This window comes from Sebastes umbrosus, chromosome 9 (assembly GCF_015220745.1).
Source record: "Sebastes umbrosus isolate fSebUmb1 chromosome 9, fSebUmb1.pri, whole genome shotgun sequence".
Taxonomy (NCBI): domain Eukaryota; kingdom Metazoa; phylum Chordata; class Actinopteri; order Perciformes; family Sebastidae; genus Sebastes; species Sebastes umbrosus.
In genome coordinates this window covers 12,540,290-12,557,572 of record NC_051277.1, presented here as the reverse complement: position 1 = coordinate 12,557,572, position 17,283 = coordinate 12,540,290, and the positions used below count along the sequence as shown (strand labels likewise).

The 17,283-nt window shown below is 39.6% G+C and overlaps 1 protein-coding gene and 1 long non-coding RNA gene across 3 annotated transcripts in view; one reads left to right on the top strand and one right to left on the bottom strand.

Annotated features, from left to right (window-relative positions):
* Nucleotides 1–1,641, bottom strand: part of LOC119494591 — a 12,881-nt gene extending 11,240 nt beyond the window's left edge. The window contains exon 1 of the long non-coding RNA XR_005208247.1: nucleotides 1,556–1,641. This is a non-coding gene — a long non-coding RNA (uncharacterized LOC119494591). The remainder of the gene's footprint in view (nucleotides 1–1,555) is intronic.
* LOC119494589 (protein Daple) lies at nucleotides 151–17,283 on the top strand. 2 transcript variants are annotated; one of them, XM_037780581.1, is made up of 8 exons: nucleotides 151–515; nucleotides 2,373–2,530; nucleotides 4,767–5,023; nucleotides 6,759–6,846; nucleotides 8,383–8,495; nucleotides 9,773–9,925; nucleotides 10,145–10,235; nucleotides 16,843–17,283. In XM_037780581.1, exons 1-8 carry the CDS (start codon nucleotides 419–421, stop codon nucleotides 16,879–16,881), a joined length of 996 nt encoding a protein of 331 aa, XP_037636509.1. In that variant the 5' UTR covers nucleotides 151–418; the 3' UTR covers nucleotides 16,882–17,283. The 2 variants fall into 2 exon arrangements, with proteins under 2 accessions (XP_037636509.1, XP_037636510.1); XM_037780582.1 differs by having other exon boundaries at nucleotides 152–515; nucleotides 10,148–10,235.

Here is a 17,283-nt window from a genome sequence, read left to right as displayed (position 1 = left end):
AAATTAGCAAAAATGAAAGAGTTTTAGATTATATGTGACATACAATCTACCAACACACATCTAACACATAAATACAAGAGAGTGCCAAAGGTATGTTCCTCTATAAAATCACGGCTTACACAATCCTATATTATAAAATATCTGACCTGAGGCTGCTGCTGTAAAGACGCCTGCCTGCTAGACATGACATGCCCGACCGTCTTCAGCTGCAGCACGCCTTGCCTCCATGTTATGAAAACAGCAGCTTGGATTAATGCTTAAACCTGCCCTCTGTTAGTGCGCTCCGTGTTCTTTAGGACAGACTGTGTGTACAGGGAGAGTCACTGTGTCCTATCTGACCATGTGGGACACACCGGCCCTACCCTAAGGATCACGGGAAGCAGGAAGAAGCTTTAGATTTGCAGCAGTTCAAACGCCGATGAACATGAGGAGGTTTTTCCGAGCACAAAAGGACGAAGACGACAGCCAGATCCAGTATCTGACGGCCAAGTGCAACCGCCTGGCTCATGATAAAGGTGAGTTGTTTGACCTCTGAGAATAAAGTTACACATTTACACTTCAGAGCCGAGTATAGCCTCCTGATTCAGTCTAGTGTTAACGGCCATTATGACCTTTTTAGTCTGTTTTTCATGTCTGCTGTAAGCCGCAGACACAATTAAAGTGTTACAAAGTCCCAGATTATACCAGAGTAATGTCATCTAATGGTCAATATCTAACCTTGACCATCTCGCCAGAGTTTCACAAATCTAGGGTAACCATGTAGGCACGACAAACATATTACTGTGGTATCCAAACGTTCATACTTCCTCCTATTTACTGGGTTTTTTAATGTATTAGGTTGATGTTTAAATCTGGTTTTATGTCATAAAATGAACCACTTACAAAGATTCACGCTACATGCTGAAGATTAACCTGTGAATTTCCTCTACACCTTGCCAATAGTAGATAATATAACTTCAAAGGTCGTGACTTGAAAATGAAACTGTGCCTCATTGACTGTAAACGTGACTCTCTGGTGTGATGTTGTCAGGGTTAATAGGGAAGAGATAACATTTAACAGAACACACCACAGCAACAATAAACCATTATAACGTCACTGAAAAAGTAATCAGATTAGTTTTGAGCACCATAAGTAAAACATTTGTAAAGGAAAAATACAGATAAACATTGACAGTTGCAGAAGCAGTGTCTGATGTACACATGCATATAGCTGAAGCTAATTTCCAAAACCAGTCCCTTGATGGGCAAGTCATGGGCATACATAAGCTCAGTTAGTGATTTGCTTATGGCCACTTAATGTGAACAAATGTCCACTTCATCTTACCTTATCTATCAGGTTGTGAACAAGGTTTAATCAAAGAGTAATTTTCCCTCTCTGACTGTTGCATCTGAATATTTTTTAGAGGCCTCAAGAGGTAAGATACATATTTCTGATTAAAAATGTCTGTTCTGCTTGTCAAGTGTCTTTTTTAAGGGGCATAGTTTAAGTATAAAATCAGTACATTTAGTTTAAACTGAACTACAAAATAATATAAAGTGAAATAGAGATGAAGACTAGAATTATCGCCTCAAAGGTTGTATGCCTCCGCCAACCAGTCAAGTTGTAGTTTACATCCATGTCTGTCCAAAATGTCATCACTTCGTCATGTTATTCTGTTAGACATTTGTGTGAAATTGTCATAATTGGCATATGAATTCTTGAGTTTTGGCCAAAAACGTGACCTCTGACCACCAAATTCTTATCAGCACATCTTTGAGTCCAAGTGGATGTTTGTGCCAAATGTAATGAAATTCCCTCCAGGCGTTCCTGAGACATCACTATCACGAGAATGGGACATATACGTATGGACAGACAACCCGAAAACGTAATGCCTCAGGCCATGGCTGTCGCCGGCACGGAAGCATAAAAAGGCCTATTTGTGGGAGAAATCTGAGCTTTATCAACCTCTGCTGATGACCAGAATGAGTTGCAGCTATAATGATAGATCGTTTCTACGCTATGTACATTATATGGACCATAAAGTGTGAGATGAGGACGGCCACAGAGCTGAGATCCAAGAGAAATGTGTGTGAAACGTATTAAGGACACACAAGTGCAGTGATGAGGTGAGAGGAGTGGGAATGAGAGGAGTGTTTCAGTGCCAGAGATGTCAGCAGCTGACATACAACCCCACATTTAAAGTGTTATGGTTTTAAACATTATGGTTATTTTATGCTGTGGGCAGTAAAAACAACATACTTTTTCATTACCTTTCATTAAAACGTGTCCAAGTGGCACACATTCAGCAGATCTTCAGTTTTAATGAAAATCGCCTACAGCTGTGGTTTTCGTGGTCCAAAACCTGACTCGGGTCTGTTGTTTGTGGCTGCAGCGGTGCTAGACAGGGAGTTCCTGTTGTCCAGAGACAGGGAGAGGAAGCTGCACAATGATCTGGAAGCTGTGATCGCTCGACTCCTCCACCAGGAGCAGCTGAACCTGGAGCTCAGGATGAGAGAGGACCAGCTCATCAGCAGGATCCACCAGCAACAGGTGAGCAGACTAGGATTAAATGTCTGCAAAGAAAGAAATAATCTCATTGTTAGGATGTGGGTCATTTATCTACAGTTATATTAGAGGCCATCTTAAAGCAGCTATAATCAGTAATTTTATATTAAAGGGATAGTTTGGGTGTTTTGAAGTGGGGTTGTGTGAGGTACTTATCCATAGTCAGTGTATTACCTACAGTAGATGACGGTCGGCATGCCACCAGTTTGGAGAAGCAGACGGTAGTTACTGCAATGAACCGAAGTACTGTACTGCTGTGGACGGGGGACAGCAGCAAAATGTATTTAAGACACTTAACTGAAGCCGTTGTTTCCATCTCACCACTGATGGTCAAATCCAAATCCAGTGGGGTTTCCCTGTCCCAAAAATGCATCTTAGTATCCCCTTCTCCTTTTCAATCACAATAAATTCAGCTGTTGTCTTGTTTCACAAGTTATTTCCCTTTCGCAGGTCCTTCCTTCCTGCAGCTGTCAGACTCCACAACCAGCACTGCTCCCAGTAGACCACTTAAACTTACACAACCAAAACTGACAATAACCTGATATTTACAGGTGGAATTTTATTTCATTCTCACTGTGCAATATCATTTTCCACTTGTGCAATTTTGTTAATAGTCTGTTTATTGCTAATACTGTATATACTGGTCCTATTTTTATACTTCCTTCTATTTAAATGGTTCATATTTTGTTACACTTTGTTTAGCTCTTTTTTTTACTGTGTTAGCTGATGCATCTTGTTTTTTGCACTATCCCCTTTGCTGCTGTACACTGCACATTTCCCCACTGTGGGACTAATAAAGGAATATCGTATCTTTTAACAGACTTGTATGGGTCCCTTAAAATGTTCTGAGGAAAATGGTTACTAAGGACCTTCTAGCAATGCATAAAGGAATACTTAAGTAGCTAAGGGCAAACAAGGGTACAAACATACTAAGGAAATCCTTAAGGTGATTTTATGCAACTCATTTTTAGATGAAAATTTAAGGGCAAACTTCACCCAACTGCGCACAGGCTCCTTAACTGCTAATGTTCCACTTTTTCACCTAATATTGTCTGCTGTTTGGTGCTGGAACGGTAGCGTACAGAGCTTTATTTGCTGAAAAAGCATCAAGCTTCTGTTGGGAATGAACCACACAGTAAATGTGCCGTAAAACCAAAACTATTAGTTCCAAAAGGCTAAAAAATCTTCAGAGTTAGCTGATAATTCTTCACAATGAGCGACTTCTTTCACCAAATCCCGATTCCTAAAACAACATTCAGCTCTTAATCTCAAGCGTTGGTATAGCAATTACAGTCTTGTTAGAAAATACTTACCTGAAGGCCAACTGCTGTCCAATTAAGTGATTTTTTAAAAATTGTGTAATTTAACCGTGTAGTGTTTAACCTCATTACAATCCCATAATTTAAATGCACATAGCCATGACCATACCAGCCGGCCACCTATGCTGCAATTACTGAAATTACACTGGAATCAGGCCACCAGTAAGTGCCAGTGTTAACATACTGTAAATGCAGAGGGTTTGGCACTGGTTACCAACCTTTTGGGGGTTTTTGGCTCCTTGTCAACATGGGTTGCATAAAGCTTTGAGAAGTTTAACTAAAGAGAGATTTTATTCTTTTCTGACTGCTTTATTTCAATACTTTTAGAGGCCAGGAAAAAAAGCAAAGACTAGAGAAAACCTAATTTAGTGCTGCAGAAATAGGTTGCAGTAGTTTTTCTCTTCTTCTTCCTTGTCCCAGTTTTTACCTTTCGACCTCTAAGAGTTATCCCTACTTCACAGTAATAAATGAGCAGCTGGTCTAGATGGTATTTGTTAGAGATTTGGAGAGTGTGACTCACACAGATTTGATATAACGTCAGGTTTGGGCTTGTCACAAACTCTTTCACCTATAGGTGTGTTTGATTATCACTTGTACAGTTTGTACAAGATGATAATGCGATGAGATCTTTAAGGTAAGGAAGCACGGAGTAATATGAGGTTAATATGCATAGTTAATACGTAACATTTATGAATATTTTGTCCTTGTTTGGGTGCATGTACCTTTATGAGAGCATCTGGATCAGATGAGATGAAGATCTGAAAAAGAAAACCAAAATGCACTCTATAAAAAAGTTGATAAAGTAGTAAAAATAGAACAAAAAGAGACATAAAAATGTGTAAAAACATGCTGCAAACAGGTATGTGAGTTAGTATAGATTATTTACATGCTATCTCCTGCAGGACCTGGTGGACTTGCTGCAGAAGCGCGTGGTCCTGCTGGCGGAGGCGAGCACCCGGGACGCAGAGCTGCTGCGGCAGGTCGGCTCGGAGCTGTTTTGCCTGCAGAGCTCCGAGGGGAAACTGGAGGGCCTGGTGGAGGAGCTGCACGCCGAGGCCCAACACAGAGTTGTGGTGGCAGAGGGCCTCCAGAAGGGGCTGCGCGTTGAGGCCCAGCGCAGAGCTGCGCTGATGGAGAGCCTGCAGGCAGAGCTGCGCAGGTAGGTTTCACGTTTTCTGATTTTATAGACTAAATAATTATTTGAAAAAATAATTAACTGATTAGTTAATATTATTTAGTTGCAGCCCAGCTGAATAGTGTCGTAAGACTGAAGCAAATTAGATCTTTTCCAAAATTTATATTCTACTATAACAGTTTTGCAGTTTTTGTTAATATTGGTGATAATCACTTTGAGTGGGTGGTCTTAACTTTGTGCTTTATATCCACTTGTTGTGCATCAATGATGGTGATACTAATATAAATGTGCACCACTAACCTCCGGGTCTGAAAAGTGAAGCCAATGCTGAAGTGTCTTAAACTTGCATTCTTTCTAATAACCAGCAGGGGGCGACTCCTCTGGTTGCCAAAAGAAGTCTGATTGTGTAGAAGTCTATGAGAAAATGAGACATGAGTTTATGGTCTCAATCACTAGTTTCAAGTCTTCTTCAATACAGCATGATGTTCATTTAGTAAATTATGGTCCCATTTAGAGTCAAATAGACCATAAAGCAGGGGATGCTTTAGGGCGTTGTCGGGTCTGGGAGTTGTCCGTGTTTTCGCCTTAGAACTTCAACCCTTTCACAGTGTGTTTTCAGTTCATGAAACTTAATTGTAACATTTTGGTCGCCTAAAAATGTCTTGTTCAGCGTTCGGTTGTACTTAATTTGGCTACTTAGCGACGGCCACAACGCAGAACTCAAGGCTTCAAAACCGTAGTCCACAAACCAATGGGAGACGTCACGGTGACTACGTCCACTTCTTATATACAGTGTATGATGTGCACGAGTTTTCAGATAAAGCTTGAGCACAAACCCTCACTGTGCTTCAGACGAGGACCGGTCACAGCTCTGAGTTGTGAAGGAAATACCTGAAAAAACGGTTGTGGTAACGTCCTTGTTTTCGTTAACCATGTTGAATTGTTGATGGTTTGATTTGAACACATTCCTCCATGTTCCACCCAGCTGTTAAAACCGAACACAATATAAAAAACAAACATTAACCCAGATAAGGGTGTGGACTAAGAAAAGAAACATTTAAATTAATAAAACGTTTGATTACCATCTCCAGCAAACTGAAGCCAAGTGAAGCTGTCACCAGCTGCTCTGCAAACCCACAGAGAACAGCTTCATCTCAAACTGTCGTTGACTGTGTTGTCTCAAGACTGAATGAAAACAACGAGTTCGGACCTGCGAATTTAAAGTCAGCAGAAATGCAGCGCCGTGCCTAAATCTGCTGACTTTAAATCCCCGTGGAGAGTTGGCTTAGTGTCAGAATACGTTATCATGATTCCACAAGTCAAGGAGATGAAAGAAATCTTTACATTAGCAGAGAGGTTCATATTTACATTTTCTTTTTACATTTCCCTATAAAATTCTTATTGACTCTTATACAGTAAATGCACTGATACAATCGTGAAATTTCATTTGCTTGTCTGTGAGAGAGCAGCAAGGACCCATGGAGGGTTGAGAATAGAAATCCAGATGAATAGACAGATCTGTGGAAGAAACACCTTGAAAAACACTGACATATAAGGAACATTATTTCATTTAAGAGCCCTATGAGCACCAAGCAGTCATATTATATTCAAAATTAGACTTAAAGGCCTTTAAATGAAACATCTTCATGCTACTACTTTGTCATTTCAGTCATTTTAACCAATGACTAGTAAATATAAGAAGTAAAGTGATAGAAATAACGTTTCTTCTCATTTCAATCCGCCTATTTGTCTCCAACAGTAAGACAGCGGTGCTGGAGGAGCTTCAAGACACCAACCAAACTCTGACAGAGAAGCTGATGGATTTACGCTCCGCTCATCAGAAGGAGGTAAGGGAACAGAAACGTACAGACGTAAATGCAGCTCTGCCACGTTTTGGGTCTGTGGGTAACAAGTCAGTTCTTGCAGCTTTGCCTGTAAGAGCTAAAGTAACACTAAAAGTAATGTCAAGGTTTTTTCTGTGAATGAACAGAGTCAAAGCAAAGAAAGAGTCAAAATGAATCAAAACCTCCAAAGAAACTTCTTAAACGACTCCTGAAGCATAAAACACTTCTGCACTGTGGATCCATTACATTCATTGTTTTCTGTATGTTCATTTTCATTCATTATCAATTAATCTGCTGGTTATTTTCTTGATTAATCGCTTAATCGTTTGGTCTATAAAATGTATAAACACTAACAATGCTGATGCAAAGAGCAGAATAGTAATTTCTATTTTTCAGTTACATGAAGAAACTAAAATCAAAATGTTATTGTCCATCACAACATGACAACAATTGTCTTTGGTTCAAGTACACAGCATATTCATTATAAAATTAAACAAAAAGCGAACATGTATGACAAAATCCCTGTGCAATTTCAATGTATATTAATAAGATATGACTAATGAATGAATTTTTGTATTTACATGACCCGTCTTTAGTGAGATTATTAATCAGCATCAAACCAAACCTTTAAATACTAACCAGCATCTACTGTAACACAATATAAAGGTCAGTGGTTGTAATGTGACTTTTGTCCAGCAGATGTCAGGATTAAACATGTTGTTCAACACTGCTTTGGTCTTTTTCTGCTTGAGCATAAATAGATAAGTAATGAACTTTTAATGGTTTTTATAATGAATGTGGAGTATTTCTCGTTGTCAAGCTTACAGCCAACTCCTCCAGAAATAATGCAGCACAACATCGTCCCACTGCCAGCTCCCCCCAATCACACGTAGTGGTTTAACACTGTTCTCAGGCTGGTCAGGTCAGCGTGCCAGTTAAAACCAGAGAATAACAACTCTGCTGCTGGATTTTGAATAATTAATTTCATGAAACGTAAAACTTCAAGGTTCAAATTTATGTTCTGTGGCCAAAATTTGAAAAACTACAACCACCCGAGAGAACGCACTAATTCAGATTTTGTTTTTCTGGCCTTAGTTTCGTATTAATGTGTGTTGAGTCTGGGCATTAGTGAAACATTCCTACACACTGTCAAGGTTTTTTTTTATTTACGCCTGGCTTCAAAGACTCACTCCCTTCCTGGCCTCAGTTTCAACCAGTCCATCAAACAGCAAACAATCCAGCTCTACGGCTATCTCTCGGACGAGACGCAGAACGAAACAACAGACCGCCCTGTCAGAGAAACACTTAATGAGAACATTTATTTGCAGAGGATAAAGTCAGTGAATTATTGTGAAAGTCCTGGGAGTCGGGGAGATTAAGTTCGACCCTGTTGCGTTCCCTCATCTTTCCAGATGACGCAACCGAGTTCAAGAGTCTTTTTTTCCTGATCTAAGCCCAGACAATCATTATTCCCTGCTTTCTTGTTGTCTCAATCACATCCTGGTTGAAAATATAAAGTGATGCTGTCTTGTGTTTGAGGTGAGGGAGCTGCAGCAGGAGAACGAGGGGAGTCTGAGGAAACTACAGGGGACAGCAGAGCAGTTTGAGTGGCTCTGTCAGCAACAGCGCTACTGGATGTGTTGTGTCAAGAGGTGGGTATTTTCTAGGGATAGGATTAAAACATTTAATCGTAATTAAAACTCATGATTGCCCATAGTTAATCGTGATTGATCAGATTAATCACACATTTTTTATCTGTTCAGAATGTACCTTAAAGGGAGATTTGTCAAACATTTAATACTATCAACATGGGAGTGGACAAATATGCTGCTTTATGCAAATGTATGTATATATTTATCATTGGCAATCAATTAACAACACAAAACAATTGAAAATATTGTCCAGAAACCCTCACAGGTACTGCATTTAGCATAAAAAAATATGCTCAAATCATAACATGGCAAACTGCAGCCCAACAGGCAACAACAGCTGTCAGTGTGTCAGTGTGCTGACTTGACTATGACTTACCCCAAACTGCATGTGATTATCATAAAGTGGTTATGTCTGTAAAGAGGAGACTCATGGGTACCCATAGAACCCATTTTAATTCACACATCTGGAGGTCAGAGGTCAAGGGACCCTTTGAAAATGGCCTTGCCAGGTTTTCTTCGCCAAAATTTAGCGTAAGTTTGGAGCGTTATTTAACCTCCTTCACGACAAGCTAGTATAACATAGTTTCATATGATACCAGTATCTTCACTCTAGTTTTAAAACTGAGCCTGCTACAACCTAAAAATCACAAGTTGCATTAATGTGTTAAAGAATAGTGGTGTTAAAATGAATTTGTGTTAACGTGTTATTATCGCATTAACTTTGACAGCCCTAATTTATATATTTTGGAGTTCAAACACATTGGGAATGGTTGTGTTATTTTTCTGTGCAAAATTTCCAAAACAAACTGAACCAAAAGCGTGACCCATAAAACGCAATAAAAATCGAACTGTGGCACCACTAGTATTTTCTCCCTGAACTTTTACAATCACACACACAGCGTCTACATACACAAGAGCTGATGTAAACAACTTTCATTTGTGCCCTCAAAGTACATTAAAAGCCCTGAAAGCCAACTTTCATAATTAGGATAATAAACACCCTCAAACTCTGACACTAAAACTAAATATATAAAAACTAAAACTAAACCTGCTGCAGAAAATACAGCCCTTTGAGCCCTGTTTCTTGCTAGTAAAGGATGTTAATCTGATCTCTGGGAACTCTACAGACCTCCATATGTAGCCAGGCCTTATATTACTTCTTCTTTTAATTAGACACTCACCCACTGTATGTTGTACATTGTATATGAAGAACAGTGGAGTGTACTTGAGATGCAGAATCACCCACTAACTGTGCGTCAACAAACTTTTTTCTACAGATTCAAAGACACCCTGATGGAGGAGAGAGATGCTCTTCTGCAACAGGTCGTCTTGTTGAAAAAGAAGGCAGAGAAACTGAAGAAGAGTTTACATGATGACAGTCCCACACAGAGCGTCCTCTGTCCTCTACAGGACACTAAATGCTGTGACGGGTAAGGCCGCATACAGACCGATAGATGCAACATACAGTAAACGTATCACTGCGATGAAGCTGAACATCTGTTGCCAGAAATCAGCTCTGGAGTATTTTAAAAACCCTCCCACGGACATTAAATAAAGAAAACAAAATTCCTCTTCATCTCCTATCATTTTTATACATTTCCCACTCCTACATACTCCAACCTAACGTCTAACCTGCCTTTCTTTTGAAGCAGTATAACATCGTGGGATGCAGAAGCAGTTGCTGACCTGGAGGCTCAGGTGGAGAAGTCAAACATGCTGTATAAGGAGCTCTTTAACCAGGTACCACTTCTTAATTGATGTATGCTTCATGGCTAAAAATCGCATCATGTGTTTAAGAAATGTTCTACATGTCAGAGTTCATCGGTTCAGCGTTTTGAAATCTTTGTGCGGGAGACACGAGCAAACCTCTGGGGTGAAATATTACAGATTTATTAGGGAGGGCTAATATTCATCTGAGTATGGTTGCCAATCCCTGGAGGAGTTGCTGTGCTGTGAGTTCTTCCAGAAATTAGAAGTACGTCTTGAACAGGGGTGGCTAAGAGTGTTTTTTCTGTAGACTGTTTAAAGTAAAGAGGCTTTGAGGTACTGAAAGCTCTTTGGCAACCAGTCATGGAGCCATAATGGTTCAGCACTCTAATGATTATTTCCATTATTGAATAATGTGTCTGTTACCTTCTCAATTATTCATTTGTTTTATTGTTTTGTCTATAAAATGTTAGAAAATACTGGAATTTCCCACAGACAAGATGATGTATTCAAATTGCTTGTTTCATTGGAATATCCTCACTAAACAGGGTGTTCTCATACACTGTTTGTAGCTATACCTACACTGTACTGTAATTCGTATATATCCCACAAAATTAATTTGTAATCCACAACATTGTGAACCAGGAGGTCTTGGTGAGTCAGAAAATACCGCACTTTTACGCAGGAGACCGCTGTTTGTGTCTCGTGTCCTGGAAGTCAACGTTGATTTATTTGTCACGTAACTTCCGTACTTAAATTATGCCACTTCCAGAGTTATTTTAACCCAAACCACGATCTTTTCCTAAACCTGACTAAGTAGTTTTGTTGAAGACGGAAGTTTATTTTGAAAAGACTGGAGCGGAAATTGAAACGGGGGTCACATGTTGCTGGACATTCGTAGGAAAACGCACAAAAAATTAGGAATAACGAACCGTTGTATGAGAATACGTTGCGCCAAATGCAATTTGTAAGTAATTTTGCATGCAATGACAACGACGTTCTTGCTTCATTTCATGGCATGTAGTCTGTACTGACTGTAATCGAAACGCATCTGCGTGAATATGCTACGCTCAGAACTAGTGGCGAATAATAAAAAGTGAGGGAGACTGCTTATGGTTGGTGGGAGGGGATGTGGATGGGTCCAAAATAGGACTTTCAACCAGGAGACCGGTGTTCATGTCCCAAAGTGTTGTTGAGTTATTTTGAAGTTAGCGTAACTTCAAAATAGTGACGTTTTTATATACTGTAAGTTTCAACTTTCAAGCCCAATCATGATGTTTTTCCTAAACCTAATTAAATGGTTTTGTTGCCTAAACCTTACTTCAACGGTTTCACGGTAACAATTAACCCCCACGGCGTGAAATGACACACAAACTAAAATGCGTTATTATGACACACGGAATGTCCTTAAAATGACGTGCTATTTATGCGCCCTCCCGTGAGATCATGTTGGAATAACAGTGCAAAACCCCAAAATATTCTGTTTACTATCATACATGACAAAGAAAAGCATCAAATCCTCACATTTGAGAAGTTAGAACCAGAAAATGAATGACATTTCCACTGGAAAAATGACCTAAAACTATTAATCGATTATCAAAATAGTTGTAGACTCCAATTGCTTGTTGTCTCTTTGTATTTTACCCTCAGATGAACCTTTACTTTAAAAGCAACCACTTCTGTATTAAAACACTTGGATCAAAAGACAAGAACTGATCTGGGGACTGAAATAGAAGACATCCAAAAACAAAAAAACAGGGCTAATATTCGTCTGGGCGTGACTGCCAGTCCCTACAGGGGTTGTCATTCAGCCAGAGCTCTGAAACTTCATGGGTACTGCGTCTCATCACTGGTTCAGCTTGAAAGCCTTTATGCAATCACTCAATAACCGCAGAATGTTCCTTAAAGAAGAACGAACGCACACAGAGAGTATCTTTTAGTCGTTTTGTGCACCCATCCATCCACCCCGACCTCCTTCGTAAGAGTTTTTCCGGAGGTGTATGAACTTCACATTTCTACTGAACATTAAAGCGGCAATTATCGATATTTTAATAATAACAATATTTCAAATGACGATGTAAAAACAATGTGAAAGGGGTCACTGGCAGTGATGAACCTCCTGAATCTCCAGCACTTTACGGAGCTTTATAGTGAGTTTCAGCTCAGTGTTGTCCGGCTGCCACGTTACAGTTTTGGTTCACTCTCACTGCTCTCATAGCGTCATTTTCGACCACAGCAGGAAGCTGTTTTCAGTGAAAAAATAAAAAAAAGTCACTGACTGTTCCCTACATGTTCAGCAGCAAACAGCAGTCATGCACAGTTAGAGATAGCTGGTGAACACAGTGGAGTATAACGAGACCCTCAGGAGTTGATGGAGACCAAAAACTGAGCAAAAACAAGAGTGAATATTGGATTTACATTTATCATATGAACACAAACACGACTCCAAATGAATGAAAATATTACCTGCTGGATGTGTAAATAAACAACTGCTTGCTCACAAGTTCGCCATATAAATCTTGTCAAAGGTGATGACATGTCAATGTTGCGTTTCACAAAAAAAATGGTTGGATGTTTTAAACTGTTCCAAAAAAATCAACCATTTCTGTCCATTTTTCTGGAGAGGACAGCCACCTCCTCCAGGATGATTTAACTTTATTTTACTGTTATTTGCTATTCAGTTTGTTCAGATTTTTAGAAGGGAGCAGTATCTTTAAAGTGATCAGTTCAGTGTTTAAAAATCTCGGGATCGAAGTTCCGATCTCGAGGGAGAAATCTTAGAAATCCCAAAACTCAGGGTTAATATCCATCTGGGTACAGCTGCCAGTCCGCTGTGGGTTTGTTGTGATGCCAGGATTTTCGAAAAACTCCGAACCCTCATGGGCATTGGCGTCTCATCAGTGCTTTATTTTGTCTGTCTGCTTAGTGTTTTAACAAGGACATACGACTCCATAGAGCTTTCAGCAGCGTCGGAGAGACGAGGAGCGAGAATGATCAGTGGAAGACATTACTGTATCACCCAAAAGCCACAAGGGGGCACATAAGCCAACTATGAATAGGGCTCCTTATTATAGTTGTTATAAAAAAAAAATCTGGGTACAAATTAGATTTTAGAAAAACAATTGTTCTCAAACTTCTGCAGTTTAACTATTCATTGAGTATAACTTATAAGGAGGAAGGGTGCATAATCAGCAGCTTGTTTGTGTTTCACTCCATGTTTCTCTTGTGTTTGAATTACTGAAACATTTTATCACCTTTTCTCGTTGCAAAGGTCTTTACTTACTTACGTTACATTAAACAGGGATGATGAGTGTCTTTTTTTAGCTGGAAAAACCAATGTTGAGGGCATAACAATGGGTGAAAAACACTTTAAACTTTTTGAAAATCTACAATTTTCAATAAAAACTAGGTGCCTTAAAAACAATTATTATTATTATTATATTAATGTTACAACTTATTTTTGTAGTTTTTGTCAATTATTTCCATCAGTAATAATAATATTGTACTCACGAAGTTCGTTACGGCGATCAGGAGTGCAGCAACATCTGCACAAGAAACAAGAAAAACAAACCTTCAGACAAGATTTCCCATACAATGAGGGATTATTAATAACACTTCGGTTTTGCTTGAAAAGAAAAAGAAAATAAGACAATCTGGCTAAACTGTTTGCATGTTTAAAAACTGTCTGATTGGCAAATATGCTGCTTTATGCAAATGTATGTATACTGTATATTTATTAATGGAAATCAATTAACAATATAAAACAATGACAAATATTGTCCAGAAACCCTCACAGGTACTGCATTTAGCATAAAAAATGCTCAAATCATAACAAACTGCAGCCCAACAGGCAACAACAGCTGTCAGTGTGTCAGTGTGTTGACTTGACTATGACTTGCCGCAAAACTGCATGTGATTATCATAAAGTGGGCATGTCTGTAAAGGGGAGACTCGTGGGTACCCATACCCATCTTGAGGTCAAAGGTCAATGGACCCCTTTGAATATGGCCATGCCAGTTTTTTCCCCGCCAAAACTTAGCGCAAGTTTGGAGCATTATTTAGCCTCCTTCACTACAAGCTAGTATGACAATGGATTCCTTAGGTTTTCTAATTTCATATGATACCAGTATTTTCAAAGCTGAGCCCTTTACAACCTCTGAAAGATCGATTGCGTTAAAGAAATTAGTGGCGTTAAAACAAATTTGCATTTACAGGTTATTATCGCATTAACTTTGACAGCCCTAGTCTTTATACAGTATAATGATAGTACCTCTGATGGAAGGTTTATTAATTCATCTTTTAGGGCTTAGGTGCGACGCTGCCTTTGGATTATAGAAAAGATCTTCTACTTTAGAGTGACCAGTTGAGTCTTTTAAAAGCCCTGGATCAGATACAAGTGCAGATCTCAGGGGAGAAATTAGAAATTCAAAACACAGATAGTCATCTGAAGACGGCTGCCAGTCCCCTGTGGACTTGTAGGGCTGCCAGAACGTTCATAAAACCGATACTTCATGGGCACTGGAGTCTAATCAGTGTTTTATTTTTTCTGTCTGTCTCATGCTTTATAAAAAGTTAGAGGGCTTTGAGGAACTTTTGATTGCAAAGCTGTTTTGCAATCAAACAGGAACCCCACAATGTCCCACAAAGAGCTGCTCCAGGAAGCGTTCACAAATCCTGACAGGACGTCAAACACTTTTATGGTGAAGAAACCAAAAGGTGTTTCGCTTGGGATTTTTAAAAGCTCCCACATCTTCAGAGTGACGCTCAGTGTTTTTAAAATCCGTGGCTAAGAGGAAGCCTGACAGACAGAACATAAGGCCGATACTGGTGTGCCAGAGGAGGAGCTGCAGCGCTGCCAAAGCCTTGAGAGATTGCTGATGCTTTCTGGGCACCGGAGTCACGTCAGGCCTTTTCTCTCTCTGTCTGTCTGTCTGTCGGCTGCACATGGCCTCTTCCCAAGCCGTCCGGGTCCTCTTCCAAAGCAGCAGAGGGATGACTAATAACGACTGCAGGGAGGCGATTGCCAATAGCCTCTGTGCTTCATTCCCCTCACCTCTCACAGGCTCTGCGCTGCATTTCTTAGTATAATTATTCTGATTGAGTGCAGATGATGCTTTTTTTTTCTGCAGAGCTGAGAGAGGGAGGAAATATAGCTGGAGGAGCGGGGACCGCCGGAGACAGAGAGGAAACAACCATGATAAAACACATCACCAGCTCTGACATGATTTATATAACTGTAGATTCGCACTCTGTAGACATGAGTATCGTTCCTAGTTGCTGGTGTGGTTACTGGAATTAAATGCAGGAAAATGGAAGCATTTACCCACAGCGAAATGAAGTGATAACATAGTTAATAGTATCTCAAAAATAATGACTTAGTATCTCAAATAATGGCTTAGTAGACATGAGTATCGCTCTTAGTTGGCGTTGGTGTGATTCCTAAAATGAAATCCAGGGAAATGGAAGCATTTACACACTTGTTGGGGGGATTAGTGGTTCAGCAAGTAAAAGAGGATATAGGCAAAAAATGTATATTGCCAAGAAGTGAAAGTCAGCAGAGCTACGCCTCCGCCATTTTGGACTGAAAGCGACTACAGGACGCCAGTAAAACGTCCACCTACAAAGTGCAATACAAAAGTAATACAACATTATTTCTATTCTATTGTCATATTTAATGTCTCTACTGAAATGGCCTGTGTTGAACAATAAAAACATTATAAATATATTAAGCGTTTTCACACATTCCACAAGCACATTTCAGAAAAAAATCAAAAAGGTAAACTCTATGATGGTGAGATCTCATCTTGAATTTGCAAGTTCAGTCTGATGTCCTCATTAATTAAAATATGTAGAAAAAATTGAGAAGGTTCAGAGAAGAGCTACTATGACGTCGCCATCTTTGTTTTTTGCAACCAGAAGTGACACGAGAGGGTGAAGCTAAGTACAACCAAATGCTGAATAAGACATTTTTAGGTGACCAAAAATGTTACAATTAACTTTTATGAACTGAAAACACACTGTGAAAGGGTTAAAGTTTTATGACAAAAACAAGGACAACTCCCAGACCGGACAACGCCGTGGTAACGACCTGTCAATCACAAGGTAGTCACGCCCTAAAGCATCCCCTGCTTTATGGTCTATTTGACTCTAAATGGGACCATAATTTACTAAATGAACATCATGCTGTATTGAAGAAGACTTGAAACTAGCGATTGAGACCATAAACTCATGTTTACAATGTTTACTGAGGTAATAAATCAAGTGAGAAGTAGGCTCATTTTCTCATAAACTTCTATACTATCAGACTTCTTTTTGCAACCAGATGAGTCGCCCCCTGCTGGATATTAGAAAGAATGACAGTTTAAGGCACTTCAGCATTGGCTTCACTTTTCAGACCCGGAGGTTGCCCACTGATTATAACCCACTTACTAACAACAATTATGCAACCTAAACTCTAAAAAACATACACAGCCAAATTAAGCCCAGTTTTAACCGTGATATCTAGATGCCTTTTGACCTGCCATCACTTACTCGGACATTTCTCCTGAAGGCATTTCTCTCTCTGATTTCCCTTCTTGCACACACTTTATGTTTATTGTCTTTGGCCATCTTCACTTACAGTTTATTTTTCTGTCCTCAGGCAGGGAGCCCGATCAACGGACACCAAAAACCTCCTTGAGGACAGAAGCCTGGAGCCTGGACTCGTCTTCTTTTTCTCTTCCCACCTCCTGAAGGCCAGAAGATAACCACTAGATGTTTGTGTGTGCGGTTAGATTCATGGAATACTTCCCAGTCATTGTTGTAAAAACCATAAAAACCTTGGGAAAACATACCTGTGAAACCAAACATTCACATTGTTTCTTCCACTATTGTTCACCTGTCTTTGAAAACAATGTGCTTCATGATATATGACTGAATTAAAACACAGCACCGTGCTCCTGTTCTCCTCATGCACATCACATGTGGCTAACGTTCCTAAAGTCACATTTTCCTGTAATTGTCCATTATCCAGACCTTGTAATCAACACCACTAACAACAGCAATAAAGCACCTGAGAATGCACTCTTTTGTTGTTTTGCCA

Excerpts from the sequence above, each read along its gene's own strand:
- LOC119494589 (XM_037780581.1), top strand. The coding sequence starts at position 419 with ATGAACATGAGGAGGTTTTTCCGAGCACAAAAGGACGAAGACGACAGC. Across the intron at positions 6,847-8,382 it reads GCTCCGCTCATCAGAAGGAG|GTGAGGGAGCTGCAGCAGGA; the intron begins GTAAGGGAACAG and ends CTTGTGTTTGAG. Across the intron at positions 9,926-10,144 it reads GACACTAAATGCTGTGACGG|CAGTATAACATCGTGGGATG; the intron begins GTAAGGCCGCAT and ends TTTCTTTTGAAG.